The sequence below is a fragment of the Dryobates pubescens genome, chromosome 25 (assembly GCF_014839835.1).
Source record: "Dryobates pubescens isolate bDryPub1 chromosome 25, bDryPub1.pri, whole genome shotgun sequence".
NCBI classification, from domain to species: Eukaryota; Metazoa; Chordata; class Aves; order Piciformes; family Picidae; genus Dryobates; species Dryobates pubescens.
Window position 1 is genome coordinate 6,737,595 of NC_071636.1, and position 16,822 is coordinate 6,754,416.

A 16,822-nucleotide genomic window follows, 5' to 3' on the forward strand; every position below is an offset into this window, starting at 1 on the left:
GGCATGATTTGATGACCAGTGGTGGCATTGGGTTGATGGTTGGACTCAGCTGCTCATAGAGGGCTTTTCCAGCCTAACCAACTCCTTGAGTCCAATCTGTGTTTACCCAGAAGATAAATGTCAAACCTTTTGTACCAAATGAAGGCAGCAGGAGGGGCACTGCCATTTCTCCCCATGGAGGAAGTAGCATTTCCCCTGCCTGTGGAATGACACCAGGTGAGCCACAGGGGAGCTCTGAACTAAGCATCCTGTTACACTCCACCCCCCACAGCAGCCACTTTAGATCCCACAGCTGGGTTCTCAGAGGTGCCAGCACCAGCTGGTGCCACCTGTTTTTAAACACCTTTGCTCTGCTTTTGCTGCACAAGTCACACTGATGTTTGGTGGAAGCCTCCATAAAATGTCTTTAGTTTAGAAGCCAGATCCCTTCAGCCCTCCTGAGTCTGCAGGTGCTGGGACAGGGTTGGCAGCAGAGACTGGGCCCCAGGCAGGGGAGGGACTAATTAGGCCTAATGCCATCTGCTGTACCTCATAAATTAGGCTGATGCCTAGGACCTGCCTGCTCCAGGGCTTCTATTTCAAAGTCCCACAAGAGCAGTGCCACAGCAACCATCCCTGGAGCCACTCAAAACCCACCTGGATGTGTTCCTATGTGACCTGCTCTAGCTGCCTATGTCTTGGCAGGGGGGTTGGATTTGATGATCTCCAGAGGTCCTTTCCAACCCCTGCACGTCTGCGATGGTGGAACACAGGTTAGTGAAGCCCAGTGCCTGCGACTCTGAACTGGCCACCATCAGATGGTGTTTGTGGTCCCACACCACAGACCAGATCTTCACCATGTTCTGGGACATCATGAGATAAAGTTTATTACAAGGGCTTTAAAAAGCAGGGACTAACACAGCATTAAAAAACATCCGAGAGGCCAGTCCTGGGCTCAGAGCTCATCACTGACAGCAACAATCCCCCTTGCCACATCCTGGCCCTGTCCAGTACACCCAAGGAACTGCCCAGAGCGGCCTTCCTTGGGTGTTCTCCAGCCTGTGCCAGCCAAGGAGCCCATCTTTCTAAGGACCCACCTCTTCCTGGCCTCCTGCTGGCTGACAGCTCACTGCTGTTTGTCATCTGTGGTGTTGCCTTGAGAACAAGGAACTTGCCAAAGAGCAGCAGGACACCAGCTTGAAGCCCAGTAGGTCACAAACTCTTTCACTGGGTGTCACAAAGAGACAACACAGAAACAACCCAGGTGGGTGCCCAGGCAGAGGGGTATTTGGTGTCCCAGGGTGCTGCCATCACAGACATCAAAGCTGTAGGGTACCCTCCCCAGTTAAAAATAGAGAGAAAGATAGAAAATGATCACTGCCTGTAGAAACCTAAATCCCCAGAAGGTGTTGGTGACAGCACTGTGGCCTTGGGCCTGCCCTCAGATAAAAGAGGGTGGTGCAGAGTTGTCATGTGGAGGGCTGACCTTGTCCTTCAGGAGTGCTGCATCACTTCTCTGGGTGGCCAGATGCTGGGCTCTGGGCTTTTGCCTGAAGGGAAAATAAAAGTAAAAATGGTGTTTTCCAGGAGTGCTTGATAAGCAACTGCTAAGACCTCACTGAGGTAAAAAGGGTAGGGAAAGAAGCTCATGGGCCTGGTGAAACCATCACAAGGGGTGACAGCCAGCTTCCCTCAGCATGAGCCACAGCACTTGAACCCTCAGCTCGTTAAAACATTCGTGCACTAGGAGACCAGAGAGCTGTCTTCTGAGGAGCTCTGTGACAGGGGAGTCCAACCCACACCCATCTCTGTCCTCTCCAGCAGCTGCCTCACCTGTGAGCTTCTGCGCCTGAAGCCGTTGGCACCCTCTGCCACGCGGAGGCTCCTTCCTCCTCCACTGCTGGTGCTGGAGAAGGAGGACAGGGACACTGTCAGAGGAAGCCTACCCTTTTCACTGATCTCCCTGCTGATGGGTCCTTCACACCAGGGAGACTGTGGCAGGAAGCAGCCCTTTGTGCTTCTCCTGAACCCTGGCAGAGCTATTTTTGTAGCAGAAGAACCAGACCCCGAGTCCTGTGTCCAGTTCTGGGGCCCTCAGTTTAAGAAGGACATTGAGACACTTGAAGGTGTCCAGAGAAGGGCAACGAGGGTGGGGAGAGGCCTTGAGCACAGCCCTGTGAGGAGAGGCTGAGGGAGCTGGGGTTGCTTAGCCTGGAGAAGAGGAGGCTCAGGGGAGACCTTCTTGCTCTCTACAACTACCTTAAGGGAGGCTGTAGTCAGGAGAGGGTTGGTCTCTTCTCTCAGGCAACCAGCACCAGAACAAGAGGACAGAGTCTCAAGCTGCACCAGGGGAAGTTTAGGCTCGAGGTGAGGAGAAAATTCTTCACAGAGAGAGCTGTTAGCTATTGGAATGTGCTGCTCAGGGAGCTGGTGGAGTCACCATCCCTGGAGGTGTTCAACAGGGCACTGGATGTGGCACTTGGTGCCATGGTTTAGTAGTTATGAGGTGCTGAGTGACAGGTTGGACTTGATGATCTTTGAGGTCTCTTCCAACCTTATTGATTCTATGAAAAAGCAAACTGAGTGCTGCAGTGGACAGGTAACAAAGGTTCTCCTGCATCTTCTCCCTGGCACCACTTTGTTGATCTAAAAGCCCAAGTTTGCTGCTTGAAACTTGGGTAAGCAGGAGCCAGATGAAAATGAATGAAACCCTTTCAGCCACTGGTGAAAAGGAGAGGATTCAGACTTGCCCCCTAAAGAAACAAGGCAGAGGACTGGAATGGATGCGTTGCTGTTAGCTTGCTGCCTTCAGAAGACCAGAACATCCCAGGCCTAAGGCTGTGCCCTGTTTTCAGCACAGCAAACAGTGCCCCAATGTTGCCACCAATCCCTTATCTTTAGGGCAGGCCCAGCATGGCTCATTGAGATGGAAGGCAAAGGTGTTACCTTGGTTGGGATGGAGGTGGTCTTGAGAAGCTGGGTGTGAAGGCTTCAGAAGGAGAGTTCTGAGCAGGTCTCTCACGCAGCATTGTCCCACCTGCAGATCCACCTGCACCTCTGCTCTTCAGCCTCCCCTCATTGCCAGATGCCTTCCTGGGCTTCCCTCTTAGGCTGGGAGCATCACTGGCTCTGGCTGAAGACAGTGGAGCCGTCCTGGTGTTGGCTGTAGCATTCAGCAACTTGGTCTCTCGTGCAGGACAGCTGAGCCTCTGCTGCCCAAAGTCTTCTGCGCACCAAAGAGAGACATCTCCTGAAAGGAGAATAATACAGAGTTGAACAGGAAACTAAATGCAGCATGAGAGGTACCAAAGCAGACCTCACTTCATTCCAGCAGCACGTGGCTTCAGAACCACGATCTCACCAAGTGAGTGACTTCATCTTCCTTGGGTAAAACCAGACCGAGGGTGGAGTACCAAAGATGGTTAAACATTGGCAAGAGAAAAGGGTAACAGCATCTACTGAGCTTGGAACACTCAGTTCCTGCAAACATAAAGGAGCAGAGCATGTGTCCCCCACCTTGGTGCCTGACTCGCCTCCGAGCCAGCTCTGGAGAGTCTCTTCTCCCTGGGTTGCTGTGGTGAGGAGGCCGCAGCTGCTGAGGTTTGAAGCCTGCAGTGGGATTGGCCAGGCGCAGGGCACAGTGGTGCTAAAGCAAAACACAGGGTGGAGAGGTAAATGGCAGCTCCTGCAGACTCAGTCCTGTGCAAACCCTGCTGAGCATCGCCCCTCAGAGATCTGGGTTAGCAGGGAAGTGCTCTGAGGAGGAGGCAGAGACTGCTGCCTGGCGCCCACATCTTCTCACACAGCTTAGGAACAGCCACCAGCTAGCACAGAGCCCGAGTGAAAAAGGAACTGCAGCACGAGCTGGTCCTGCAGAACCACCCCAGACACCACCAGCCAGCACAACCAGAGCTTCCCTGTCAGCCTCCTGCCTCCCAGGGCTACAGCTCACCCTGCAAAGCCAGTCAAAAGCACCCTTGAAGCAACGCCACTGCAGTCCTACTCGAGTTCTCCCTATCACCCTACTACCAGTGCCACCATACAGAACAAATCCAAGGGCAGACATCAAGTTCCAAGTTACTTTCAAGTTGTGCTGCCCACAGAAGTGCCTCTGCTTGCTATCTTGGTTGTCAAGTCATGGTTTTCTGCAGGTTAATTACATCACATCAAGGAACAACAAAACAAGAAGACAGAAATTAAGAATAAGACCTGGGAAGGCAAACATTGGTTACCTCTGTTAGATACCAGGAATACCCCAGGCAACTGTGGTACCACAGGCTCTCCTGCTCCTGGTTTGCAATCCAGCTGTTGCTCAGCTAGTTCTGATTATTGTACAGAAACTTCACCAGCAGCTGCCAGCTGAAGCAGCCTTTGCAGTCTGCATTTCCTAAATAGTTATAGGGTGAGGAAAAGGAAGTCTTCCAACAGCCAGCTGTGAAAGGAAGTGATGGGACTCCTCCTTAGTGTCAAGCATGACTCATTAGCAAGGGCTAAGCTATGAAACTGTATCAGATCCCACTTCTACCAACACTGATTTTGCCATCACCCAGGAGAGGAAAAGCCCAGAAAAACAAACCACCCAACCACAGCTTCACCAGGTTGTTAGTGAGGACTAAGCAGTGAAAGACAGAAGCTGAGGAAGCTCATCATTTCCATAAGGCAAGAGCAGGAAATTCCAGGAGCGCCTCTTCCCAGAGCTGCTCACTGGGTCTAGAGAAGCATTAGAGCACCAATTGTTCTAGCTGGTATCTGCCAGTGTTCCTGAAGCAGCAACAGCTCCAGCAGGAGTTGATGGGCTTTCCATACTGGAAGTACCAGACAGCAGCATACAGAACAGGAACACCCTGCTCTGTGCTCTGCAGCACCCATCACTTCTCAAACCCACCACTTCCCTCTTAGGCCAAGCTTCCAATCTACTTCTACTCTCACCTTCTCCCCCCACTCTTTACATCTAACCTCTGAGATCTTCCTCACCACCTGGTCTGTACTGTCTACCTCCTCTCTTACCAAACCAGGTCACACACTTGTGCTCCTCTCCCTCTTCAGCTGTGATTCATAAATCCTGGTTTCAACACAACTTTGACATAGTCAGACATTTCTGTTGAGCAATTTCTGGGCCTTTTGTTTAGTTTCTGTTACAAGAGCTTTCAGATCAATTGTTATTGTTCACCAGGAGCCTCAGCACACTCAGGTGGGACCCAAGAGAATCATAGAATTGTCAGGGTTGGAAGGGACCTCAAGGATCATCTAGCTCCAATCCCCCTGCCATGGGCAGGGACACCTCACACTAGATCAAGTTGCCCAGAGCCCCATCAAGCCTGGCCTTAAAAATGACTGGAGGTGTTCAGGAGGAGACTTGATAGGGTGCTTGGTTGCATGGTTTAGTTGATTAGGTGGTGCTGGGTGATAGGTTGGACATGATAATCTTGAAGGTCTCTTCCAACCTGGTTTATTCTATTCTATCTCCAGGGATGGGGCTTCTATCACCTCCCTGGGCAACCTGTTCCAGTGTCTTACCACCCTCAGACCTTTAGGAAGATCTGAGACAGGGGACAATTACTTGGATACCTGAAATGTGCCACACCAAGAAGCCACAGGACTTGGCCCAGTTCTTGAGCGTTCAACGGGATATGATAGGACAGACCGAGTTGTGTCTAGTACCTGATGATGGAAGAGTGTCTCCTCTTCTAGCTGGATACCACAAAACTCACATGGAATCGTGTTTTCTGCTTCCCAGACAGCCTGGGTCTGGGATGAAAAGAGAGCCCTGCAGCTTTTGGAGCCGGGAGCACGCAGACCGTTGTACTCTCGTAGATTTGGAGAAGAACTTCGTTTACTGAAGGAGGCAAAGGCACTTGCGGGGTTACAACCTGTCTGTTACACGAGCAAGAAGGAAAAGTCAGCACAGATGGACTTGACAAACCAGACTTCCCAAAGCCCAAGCCACCAGAGCTCCCATGGTGTCACTGAGTGAAGGCGGAAACTTTTTTCAGTTGTGGTGACAGAAAAAGTCTTCACTGCAAAACCCTCTGATACAAAAAGAGAAACTACCAAACCTGGTGAAGAATCAGGTCTTCTGCAGGGTAGAGCTCCTCACAGAACTCACATGGCAGCATGATGATCTCATCCCCTGCAGAGCAAGGCACAGTTATCTCCTCCACCATAGGGGAATGTGACACAGTTGGCTCAACTTAGCTTCAAAATCCCTAAGCCACAGCCTCCCGTTCTGTGCCTCAGCACCGGAGCAAACGCTAAGGAAAGAGCTCCTCTAGTCCTGATTGCTGAATTTCACATCACCCACAGTGAGAACAATGTTTTGGGGTCAAAGCTACATGGAATGCTCTGGTGAAACAGCCTCTTACTGCCTTCAAGAACCCTTTAGCAGCATTCCTTCCTTCCAAAATCAGCTGGCACCTTGGGGCTCCCCCACATCGTCCTCTCCTATCATGGTTACTTCAACAAGAAGGTTGTCACCTCCTCAGTTGTTATGAAGCTCTCACCATGTACCAAGGTCAGAGCTTTACCACAGCTTAGATTTCTTCATCCCTCACTGCCTTGCTTTACTAATCTCTCTCTGAAAGAAACCCTTTTGAACACCAATACTGCTGCTACATTTTGAGGGAGCAGGAGATAATAATGAAGGAAGGGAGGAGGAATGGTACTCACGGAGAGTCAAGTCCCCTGTGTGTTAATTATCTACCCATGATTTAGGGGGAGCCTCAGTGAGACTCGTTTTGACATTTTAAGATGTCTAGCTAATCTCTGACATTTCCAATCCAAGAATCCTCTCCCTCCCCTAAGCTTTAAGGGGAAGCCCCCCCTACCCCCCACGGCAGTGTCTATACTTACTTTTTGCGCAGTTTGATGTGCTAAGAGATGCCAAAGAGTCACAGGAGAAGATATTTGCCTTGTCTCTCTCATGAAGACAGGCAGATGGCACGGACTCTTTGGTGTAGTAGCTTTCCCAGAAGTCACTGGGAATGTCATCTGCAGTGTTATTGGGAGGATTATTCTCATTTTGGAGGCTAAGAGCCAACACGTAGTCTAAATCTGCATTCCACTCGTCATAAAGTGAAGAGTGAGTGGTTTGATTGCTCGCCAACTGGTCCAGATAATCCTCTTCAAAAGACAAATATCATCAATTTGAGAGAACATTAAACCCTGCAACAAGCAATTCCCTTCTGGACACTAGCTCAACCGTGAGGGTTTCAAATGGCCACACGTGGGATGCTCATGGAGTTGAGCGTTTCAAAGCCTTGAAGGACACCTGCATCAGATTCAGGAGGATGGGAGGAAACTCCTCCTAGGGTTGTTTGTAACAAGCAAAGGAAGGAGAAAAAGAAGAAAGGGATTGCTTTTACCCCAAAAGCTTGAGGAACCTTCTGTCACTGAGGAACCTCCTGTGACCTACACTGAGAACAAGGTCACATCAATCCACTGTGGTCTCACAGCCCTTTTACCAGGCTGAGACAACTGAGCTTTGGGGTTTGTTTTTCTCCAATATATTGATGGGAAAACAAATTCCTCTGAATGGCATTTGAGGACAGCACTGATTACAGGAGAATTCTAAACAAAGCCTGCACAAGTATGAAAACACTGCTTGTGAACAGGCCTTGGAAGCTGGTGTGAGTGACCTACGAGTTCCATCTCTCCAGATCATTCAGCTTCATTAACTAAGCCAAGAAGTTATTTCTATGAGCTGGGCAGCCTTCCACAGCAAAGGCTGTAATTCAGTGTTCTGCACAGTTAAATGCTCTGAGTGGTCCTGAGTGTAAAGCAGAAAGGAAAGGTTCATGGAAAGGCTTTGTCTGAAGTGTGATGTGACCCCCTGGACCTGCAGGTAAGGGACCAGAGGCTTTCAGCTACATCCAAACAGGATGTTACCGCAGAAGTGCACAGCACCACTCATGTGAGCCCACATCCAGACCTTACCTACCCTCCTGCTTTACTGAAGCAACAAGGAGTGCAGCTGCTGAACAAGAACAGACAGAATCTGCAGTGAGCAAACAACTGTTCACTTTCAAGCCAGATCCAGTAAGACAGAAGAGGCAGGGGACCGGGCTTCCACACCAGGTACCCCAGCAGTCCTGTTTAGCTGGCTTACAGCTCTGCAGCCCTGTCCCAGGGTGAAACAGTCCCACTCACAGCACCTCTGGAGCTTTCACTGGTCAGTGTTTTTACACAAGGCAATGGCTAAACCAAATGTCAAATTAGAAGCCAGGGATTGCTCTCCTCTGCACTTTACCTTGCCTGTGATTTCTTTGTACTGCTGAAACATTTCTTCCGCTCATGTCCTTAAAGGTTTTGTCTCCTGCACAGGTTCTATAAATGCTTTCTATAACAATGATGCTAAATAACATTACAGAAATGCTTTTCTAGCACCACAGGCACTCCCCACCAGGAACCAACACAGTTACCTGATCTCAAGCGGGTTCTCACATCTCGAAGAGCGAGCAAGTCTCCATCCTCCCCCTCAGAGCGCGGCACCGTTCTCCTTCCTCTTCCTTTTTTCACTTCTTGCCCACAGACTCGAGGATGCTCTTTCAGATCTTTCACCATGACATTCTGACCACAGCCACCACACCTCTCAGTCCGAGCCCCACAGTAAACCTCATGGTCCTGGAGCTTGTTGAAGGTAAGGGGAATGTCGCAGAACTGGCAGAGGGCAGGACGCAGGGGGCACGCCGACGCCTGGGAAGGAAAAAGGATTATCTGTCACATATGGGAGACTGAGGGAAGTTCTCAGTTTGCTTAAGAGCTGAGCAGTCTTTTGTTTCTGTAGCCAGATGAAAGCTGGACTATAGAGTAGCCTGGAATGAGATACTACCTGAGAAATGTAAGAACAACCTGTTGTATAACCTGGGGAGTCACAGACACCAGCTGAAGCACTCCAACCACTCAGCACATCTGAGTCTCTAACACTTGGGCAGCAGCCTCACAGTGCTTTCTGAAGTTGGCTTTTAGGTACAGTCTTGAGATCCAGTAAGAAGCACATTTCACAGAATGGCTTAGGTTGGAAGGGACCCTTACACATCATCTACTCCAACACCTCCCTGCCATAAGCAGGGACACCTCTCAGCTAGACCCAGCTGCCCAAAGTCTCATCCAACCTGGCCTTGAACACCCTGAGGGAGGAGGCATCTACAGCCTCCCTGGGCAGCCTGTTCCAGAGTCTCACCACCCCTGTACTGAGGAACTTCTTCCTCAGCTCCAGTCTAAAACTGCTCTCCCTCAGCCTCAAACCCTTGTCCTATTGCTAGACACCCTTATGAAAAGCCCCTCTGCAGGCTTCCTGTAGGATCCCTTCAGGTATTAAAGGCAGCTCTAAGTCATTCATTACGTTGAGTATTGCTAAAAACCTAACCTGAGAACCACCCTCAGCCTTCCCTGTCAGTGTGTCTCCTGTTAGGGAACAGATTTACAGCTCACTTACTACTCCACAAGAACTGCTTGCATGTGTCCTTTACCCTCCACTGGATGACAGGTAAATTGTCCTTTAAAAGGGATTAAGCAGATAAAGTATGTTGGAATTGCAGGTGCTGCAAATAATCATTTGCTTCACAAACTCAAAGCACTACACACAAGCACACAGGATAAACTACTTCCAAGGGCCTGAACTGGACACATCTACAAAGAAAATCCTTCTTCCCTCAGCAATAAGCAGACTCAGGTGGCATCTCAAGAGCTGCCTTTAAAAGAGCCCACAGGAAGGGAAAAGTATTGACATTTAGAGCAAAATTGCTTGTGACAGCAGCCAGCTGAACTCAAAACCACAGAAAATCCTACTCTGTCCTATTTTAGTTTATTTTAGCAGCTATTTTAAGGCTGTTTGGACATAATGAGTTATTAAAGCTCAAATCATGGCTGCAGCAGAGTCAGAAATGCAGAATATTAAAGGAATTTAAAAAGCCAAGTTAATCATGTCCTGTGCTTTTGAACTAGCCTACCATTTTATATCTTTATCACCAGCAAGGACCAAAATCACCAGTTATCACAGGTAGAGATCCCTTTGATATGAAGGCCTGAGCAGGCTCCACCACTTTAAGGCTACAGGCTAGGGTCAGAGTGGCTGGAGAGCAGCCAGGCAGAAAGGGACCTGGAGGTACTGATTGACAGATGGCTGAACATGAGCCAGCAGTGTGCCCAGATGGCCAAGAAGGCCAATGGCATCCTGGCCTGTATCAGAAATAGTGTGGCCAGCAGGAGCAGGGAAGTCATTGTGCCCTGTGCTCAGCACTGGTTAGGCCACACCTTGAGTCCTGTGTCCAGTTCTGGGCCCCTCAATTTAAGAAGGACATTGAGACTCTTGAACATATCCAGAGAAAGGCAACAAGGCTGGGGAGAGGCCTTGAGCACAGCCCTGTGAGGAGAGGCTGAGGCAGCTGGGCTTGCTTAGCCTGGAGAAGAGGAGGCTCAGGGGAGACCTTCTTGCTCTCTACAACTACCTGAAGGGAGGTTGTAGCCAGGAGGGGGTTGGTCTCTTCTCCCAGGCACCCAGCACCAGAACAAGAGGACACAGTCTCAAGCTGTGCCAGGGGAGGTTTAGGCTGGAGGTGAGGAGAAAGTTCTTCACAGAGAGAGTAATTGGCCATTGGAATGTGCTGCCCAGGGAGGTGGGGGAGTCCCCATCCCTGGAGGTGTTCAACAGGGCACTGGATGTGGCACTTGGTGCCATGGTTTAGTAGTCATGAGGTGTTGGGTGACAGGTTGGACTTCATGATCCTGGAGGTCTTTTCCAACCTTACTGATTCTATGACCTTCTTTCAGAGGTTTGCATTTATAAAACAAGGTTCAATGAAAAGGATGCATAAATCACAGGCTGCAAACCAGGCCTTGGCTGACAGAAGGGCTCCAGAATCAGCACTTGGTAACACCACAAAGTATCACCCAAGTGTCTTAACAACATAAAGTCCACCAACCTCATGATCCTTCAGGAGACTGCTTTCCATCTTCATCCTACACTTGCAGGTCACCTACAACAAACAGATATCATTAGGTGAATTGCCCCACAAGTCAGCAGCTTTAGAGGAGGAGTTGGTTTCTCACCTGCACGTGTTCAGACTCAATATGGTTCTTCATCTCAGACTTTGGGATGCACTCGCTGCAGTAGCTGCATACTTCAATGTTTCTGCTACAGTGGATTTCATGAATGATGAAATTAGCAGCAGGAATATCCTTTTTGCTGCGAGAAAGCCACAGAGGTTAGTGTGCAGAAAACTGAGCAAGAACAATTTCAAACACTTTTTCATCACAAAAAAGAAAAACACACCACAAACAAACCAAGCCAAAACAAAACAAACAAACCCACCCCCAAACAATCTGAGAAAGCTTCCTATGAATTCATGTTTTAAACTACAGAGGAAGCCAAGCCCAGCCAGGCCTCAGTGTTTCTTCACAGATAGGATATTAACATGTAGAGCAGACAGAAATCCCAATGTCCACATTGCATTAAGGTGAAATCAAGGTGGGTTTTATTTCCTTATGTCAAACACAATTTTTTTTCAGCACAATCAAGTTATCACCAGGTTCAGGTGAAGAAATTCATCTGTGAAGATAAAGGTTTCTTCCTGAAAAATAACTTGCCTATGAGAGGTTGAGCAGAGCTCTGCTTGGAAAAAAATTAACTAACAGGTCTTGCTAAGCCAGATCTGTTCAGAGGTTGACAGCAGTAACCCTGTAACTCTGTAGCCAACATTCCCTAACTCACCTCATTTCTAAGATACTCCTTTTCCACTGGAGAAGGATGCAAGGCTTACAGATACAAAATGTTCACAAAGAAATGAGACACCAGGAGCTCAGCCTTTATTCTTGCCTCCAGCAGGAAGCATCACTTTTAGATGGATACATCATTCCTCACCCCACAAGAAATCAGCCTTCAAAACACCAAAATTAACTTCATAGCTTGTCACTTAGTGCCTTCCATGTCACCAAAAACACTACAAGCTGTTCAGTTTTCTTCCTTGCCAACAACCTGGCAAAGCAACAAAGTCCAGCAGCAGGGTCTGAACTCGCATCCTCACCGCTCCCAAACAAACTACTCATGGTGCAAGAAACTGGTTGGATTCCAAGATCAATTTGAATTTAAAACAAACAAAGTTCATTTCTTTAATTGCTTATGTTCAAGATGCAGCTTCTGAGATGGCATCATTATCAGTAAGATGTTGTGCTGCTGGAACGTGTCCAGAGAAGGGCAACAAAGTTGGAGAGGGGTTTGGAGCACAAGCCCTATGAGGAGAAGCTGAGGGAGCTGGGGTTGTTTAGCCTGGAGAAGAGGAGGCTCAGAGGAGACCTTCTTGCTCTCTACAACTACCTGAAGGGAGGTTGTAGGTTGGTCTCTTCTCCCAGGCACCCAGCAACAGAACAAGAGGACACAGTCTCAAGCTGTACCAGGGGAGGTTTAGGCTGGATGTTAGGAAGAAATCCTTCATAGAAAGAGAGATTGGCCATTGGAATGTGCTGCCCAGGGAGGTGCTGGAGTCACCATCACTGGAGGTGTTTAGGAAGAGCCTGGATGGGGTGCTTGGTGCCATGGTTTAGTTGATTAGATGGTGTTGGGTGATAGGTTGGACTCGATGATCTCAAAGGTGTCTTCCAACCTGGTTTATTCTATTCTGTTTTATTATCAGTAAACCAGCACTGGAGCTTCTAAAGAAAGAGAACTGTTATCAAAGAGAAACAGCCACAGGATGTGCCTATGGATTCTATTTTTACAGCTCTGAGCCACACAGATGCTAAAGGAAAACCTGGAATCATCTACTTCAGGTGTAACCTCGCTGAAAATCAAATCTTTACTTCTGGATAGACTACTCCGATTTCTATCCAGCGGCCTATTAAGCCAGAAACTTGAGTAAAGGTTGGGAAAGCCGCTCTGGTTGGCAGAGACCTTTCATCTCCGTTAACCCAGCACTGCCAGGTCACCCCTGAACCACGTCCCTCAGCACCACAGCTCCACGGCTCTGAAACCCCTCCAGGGAAGGGCACTCCACCACTGCCCTGGGCAGCCTGGGGCAGGGCTTAGCAACCCTTTTGGGGAAAGAAATTGTTCTTCGTGTCCAACCTAAACCTTCCCAAACACTTCGCAAGGTAAAACCAACCCCCCCAACATCCACAAAAAGGCAGCGCGTTCACAATTAATTTGCCTTTGCGAGTATTTCACAGCATTTCCAGGGACTAGCCGCTGCTCACTCGTTTAAGCGCTGCCCTGTGCCCCAGGGACCGGCGCCCCACGGATTCCCGCCCCCCCGCCCAGCATTCGGTTTCGTTTCTCACCAGTTTCCGCACAGCCGGGCGGCTTCCACCTCGGACACTGCAGCTATAGCCATTTTCCTGCGGGGAGCTGGAAGACAGGCACCGCTTTCCCCTCAGCCCCTCGGCGCTGGAGGCAGCCGCACCTCACCGGGGGCGGGTGAAAGACTCTCCGGTTCCGCCAACGTCAGGGCCCGGGGGCTGCTCCCGCGCCTCGGCCGGGAGAGGGCTGGCAGCACCCCGTGCGCCAGGGAGCGGAACGGAGGGAGAAAGGGCGTAGGAGGAAAGGAACCAGCCCCGAGAAGGGAGGGCACCAGCCGCGCACCCCGGGCTCCTCGGGATCTCACCGGCGGGCCCGGCCCCGCCCCGCGCTTCCTACCGGCCCCGTCACCCCCGCCCCGGGGCCGGCCCGGCCGGCGGCTGCGCACTGCGGTTCTGCGCTCTCATCATGGCGGCGCGGGGCCATGTGCAGGACCCCAACGACCGGCGCCTGCGGCCCATCTACGGTACGCACCCCGCGGCTCCCCCGCCCCGCTTCCCCCGCCCCCCCCGGGCCGCCCCGCCGCTCTCGCCTCCTCGGGTTGCCTCGGCCCGCCCGGCCGTGCCTTGGGGACGACGCGGAGGGGCCCGTCGGGCCGCCCGGCCCGGCGAACGCTGTCTGGCTCCTCCGGCGGGGCCCGCTGCCCGACCGCCCCTCCTGCCCCTGCCGCTCTCTGCTCGGCGGCAGCCGAGCCCCGCGCCCCTCTGGGGTGGGCAGGCACCGCCTCCGCCCGCTCCGGGGCTAAGGGGGAGCGCGGCTCCGGCCCCTGCCGCGCCCCCCACTCTGCCCCCCCACCCCCGACCCCCGGCAGGCTCTCGGCCTCCTGCCGCCCCGTCCGTCTCCCGCGCACGGGGAGCTAGATGCTGCGGAGGCCGCTGAAGCCCGGCCCCGGTTCCCTCCCGGGGCTGGAAGCGGGAGTTTGGCTGGGCCTGGGGGGGCCGAGGCTGCGCGGTCATCTGAGCCCCCACAACATCGCTGCCTGCTCGGAGGTCTCCCCGCACGGGAACCCCCCCACCCGGTACCGCTCTCCCCGGGTGCTGGGCGGCGGAAGGGTGGTGATCCGTGCCGGTTCTCTGGGACAGGATAACTTTGGGCGGCGTTTTGTGCTGTAGAGACGTTCCAAAAGGGATTAATTCATAATAGGGACAGGAGCAGTCGGGCAGCCTAAAGTTGTGGGTTGGGGTGTTGCGGCTCAGGCTAATTAGGACAATTAGTGGGGAGACAGGAGTGAAGGAGTGAAAAGGAGAGGGGCTTCTTCAGGAACCTCTTGTATTAAGCTGTCCCCAAGTATTTCCCGGAGTCTTAGATGCAGTTGGGATTGCTTAAGAGGTTGTAGGCAAGCTTGACTCTGTTTATGCAAATCCAGAGAAAGAGAAAAGAAAAGCACTTCCCCAGGCTACAGTGCAGTTTCTTCTCCACAACTGAAGACTGGGTAGAGATTTTTAGGAAATGTCCTCAAGTTTTTCAGTACCACGACAGAAATCTGCTCCTGCAGACCTGTGGAGAGCTGCCCTCATTTTGGGATGGATGAGATTTGGAAATATCCTTTTGCTGCTTGGGCTGTGAGGATGGTACATTACAGACTTGGGTCCATAACCATCCCTAGAGGTGTTCAAGAAGCGTGTGGACGTGGGACTTCAGGACATGGTTTGATGGTTATGGTGGTCTTAGGTTGGTGGTTGGATGCAGTGATCCTAGAGGTCTTTTTCTACCAGAACAATTCTGTGATTCTGTGGGCTCCAGTGACATGGAGGAAGCTAGCTGCCTAATCAGACAAAACTGTCTGAAAGTTCATTGTGTAATTAGCAGCAGGGCTGTGTGGTTTGTCTTGGTGCCACAGTTTTGATTTCCTTAGTTATCTGCACATGCTGTGATTGCCATTTTTATTAGCATGCAGTTGTTTGTGGGGTAGAGCCTGTGGAACGTCTTAAATGTCCTTCAAAGAAAGAAGCTTGGTAAATTCAGCTGATGTTAAAGCAGATGATGTAGAGGTGTATTTCACAGTATTCATTTTGGAGAGCACTGCTTTTTTTGGAGACAGCTTTTAAATAGCTTTCTGCTAGCTCTGGAAAGGATGCTCTGCAGTGGAGGATTTGAATGCAGGCTGTGGTGCTGCAGAACCTGCAGTGAGGGTGCCTGTCCTTAAAGAGGCAAATACTTTCACAGAAGCCATAAACTGGAGAGGTGCAGCATGAGGTTGAAGGTCTGGTTCTTGATTTAAAGCAGTGCTTTCCAGTTTGCACCATGTCCTTGGTTCCTCTGGTTCCTTGACAGCAATGCTTATCTTTCATCTTGATTTGTTCTCCTTTCACCTGAAGGTTCACGTGTTGCATTTCCAGCCACCGAACTCTCCACCTACAGACTTGCAGCCGATGTAGGCTTGAGTTTATTTTCCTTTAGCTTGGATTCCTTTGGAGGCTGCCAGCTACTTTGGCTGCCAGCAAGTTTACTTGTTAGGAAAATACAGTCTTTTTATTCTGCTGCAGTTTAGGGAGGTTTGTGGTTTATTTGATTTACTTTAGGAGACCTCCAGTGGAGATCTTATCGGTGCAGTTGTTAAACAACCCAAGACAGGCGGTGCAGCGCGGCAGATAGTTTGTAAGTGAACTGTGCAACAGATCCTTAAATCAAGTCATGAGGTCTTGGGTGACAGGTTGGACTTGATGATCTTTGAGGTCTTTTCCAACCTCATTGATTCTATGATTCTAAGAAGACGCTGCTGGTGTGTGGTGAGATCACCAGGATGTTCCGTCCTACAGCTTTCAGATCTCTCCACTGAGGAATCCCTGCTCCAGTTTCCAAGCTGAAGGTGATGCACGGGTTTCCCACAGTTTAAGTGTCCATGTAACCCCTGTCAAGACAAGGGATTACAGTTTCAAACCACTTTGTGTAGCAACGTTTTGTTTTGGTTGGTGTGGGCTAGCTGCCTTCTCCCGGGTTTCGTCTTGATGGTCTCAGGAGCCCAATTACATCTGCTTCAAATCTCTGCAGCATGCACTTGGCCATGGAAGCACGTGTGAGGGCTGCTGAATATAAATCTCATTAGTATAGATGCACACTTTGTACCATATACCAGGGAATTGCTAAAGGTCACCTCTCTGCTCAGTTAAAGAGCTCTCTCATAATGAGAACTGCTGTCTTGACAAGAAAAAGATTGTAACGTAAGTTCAATTAACTGGTGTGAGCTCTGCTCACAGTTTGCCAGGGGAGAGGCCAGAGCAATGTGAGCAGACCCTTCCCTCCTGCCATGACAGGCCCAGCAAAGCTTTTCTGCAGGGTTTTGGTTACTGAGTATTACTTTTTGAGGGAGGGGGAGCACGTAGGCACCATTTTCCGGTCTAAAATTGTCTAATAACACAATGATGCAGTGTAGGTGAAGCTGAAAATTACAATAACAAGCTGAAGAAAGGGAAAAAATGGTCTGGAGACGGGGGAGGTTTCTATAGGTGAAGTTTCACTAGATAGTGTTATATTCTCTGGGAAATAGCTAAGCTCTGGGAGCTTTAAAGCCAGCCTGGTGAGAGCAGGGTGATACTTGTGTTAGGGAACAGATTGGCT

At 50.4% G+C, this 16,822-nt stretch overlaps 2 protein-coding genes across 3 annotated transcripts in view; one reads left to right on the top strand and one right to left on the bottom strand.

Moving 5' to 3' along the window:
• Nucleotides 1-848: 848 nt before the first annotated feature.
• Nucleotides 849-13,379, bottom strand: TRAFD1 (TRAF-type zinc finger domain containing 1). 2 transcript variants are annotated; one of them, XM_054173325.1, is made up of 11 exons: nucleotides 13,249-13,379; nucleotides 11,026-11,161; nucleotides 10,899-10,952; nucleotides 8,397-8,670; nucleotides 6,829-7,098; nucleotides 6,036-6,109; nucleotides 5,641-5,853; nucleotides 3,496-3,625; nucleotides 2,926-3,229; nucleotides 1,813-1,885; nucleotides 849-1,529 (listed from the first exon to the last, which is right to left on the bottom strand). In XM_054173325.1, exons 1-11 carry the CDS (start codon nucleotides 13,299-13,301, stop codon nucleotides 1,488-1,490), a joined length of 1,623 nt encoding a protein of 540 aa, XP_054029300.1. In that variant the 5' UTR covers nucleotides 13,302-13,379; the 3' UTR covers nucleotides 849-1,487. The 2 variants fall into 2 exon arrangements, with proteins under 2 accessions (XP_054029300.1, XP_054029299.1); XM_054173324.1 differs by lacking the exon at nucleotides 6,829-7,098 and having other exon boundaries at nucleotides 13,249-13,376.
• Nucleotides 13,380-13,577: 198 nt separating this feature from the next.
• The window catches only part of NAA25 (N-alpha-acetyltransferase 25, NatB auxiliary subunit), a 31,529-nt gene continuing 28,284 nt past the window's right edge, over nucleotides 13,578-16,822 (top strand). Inside the window, exon 1 of the mRNA XM_054173326.1 lies at nucleotides 13,578-13,730. Coding sequence (XP_054029301.1) covers nucleotides 13,673-13,730 — 58 coding nt within the window. The 5' untranslated portion in view covers nucleotides 13,578-13,672. The remainder of the gene's footprint in view (nucleotides 13,731-16,822) is intronic.

Excerpts from the sequence above, each read along its gene's own strand:
- TRAFD1 (XM_054173325.1), bottom strand. The coding sequence starts at position 13,301 with ATGGCTATAGCTGCAGTGTCCGAGGTGGAAGCCGCCCGGCTGTGCGGA. Across the intron at positions 11,162-13,248 it reads GCCCGGCTGTGCGGAAACTG|CAAAAAGGATATTCCTGCTG; the intron begins GTGAGAAACGAA and ends GCTTTCTCGCAG. Across the intron at positions 6,110-6,828 it reads CACATCAAACTGCGCAAAAA|GGGATGAGATCATCATGCTG; the intron begins GTAAGTATAGAC and ends CTTGCTCTGCAG.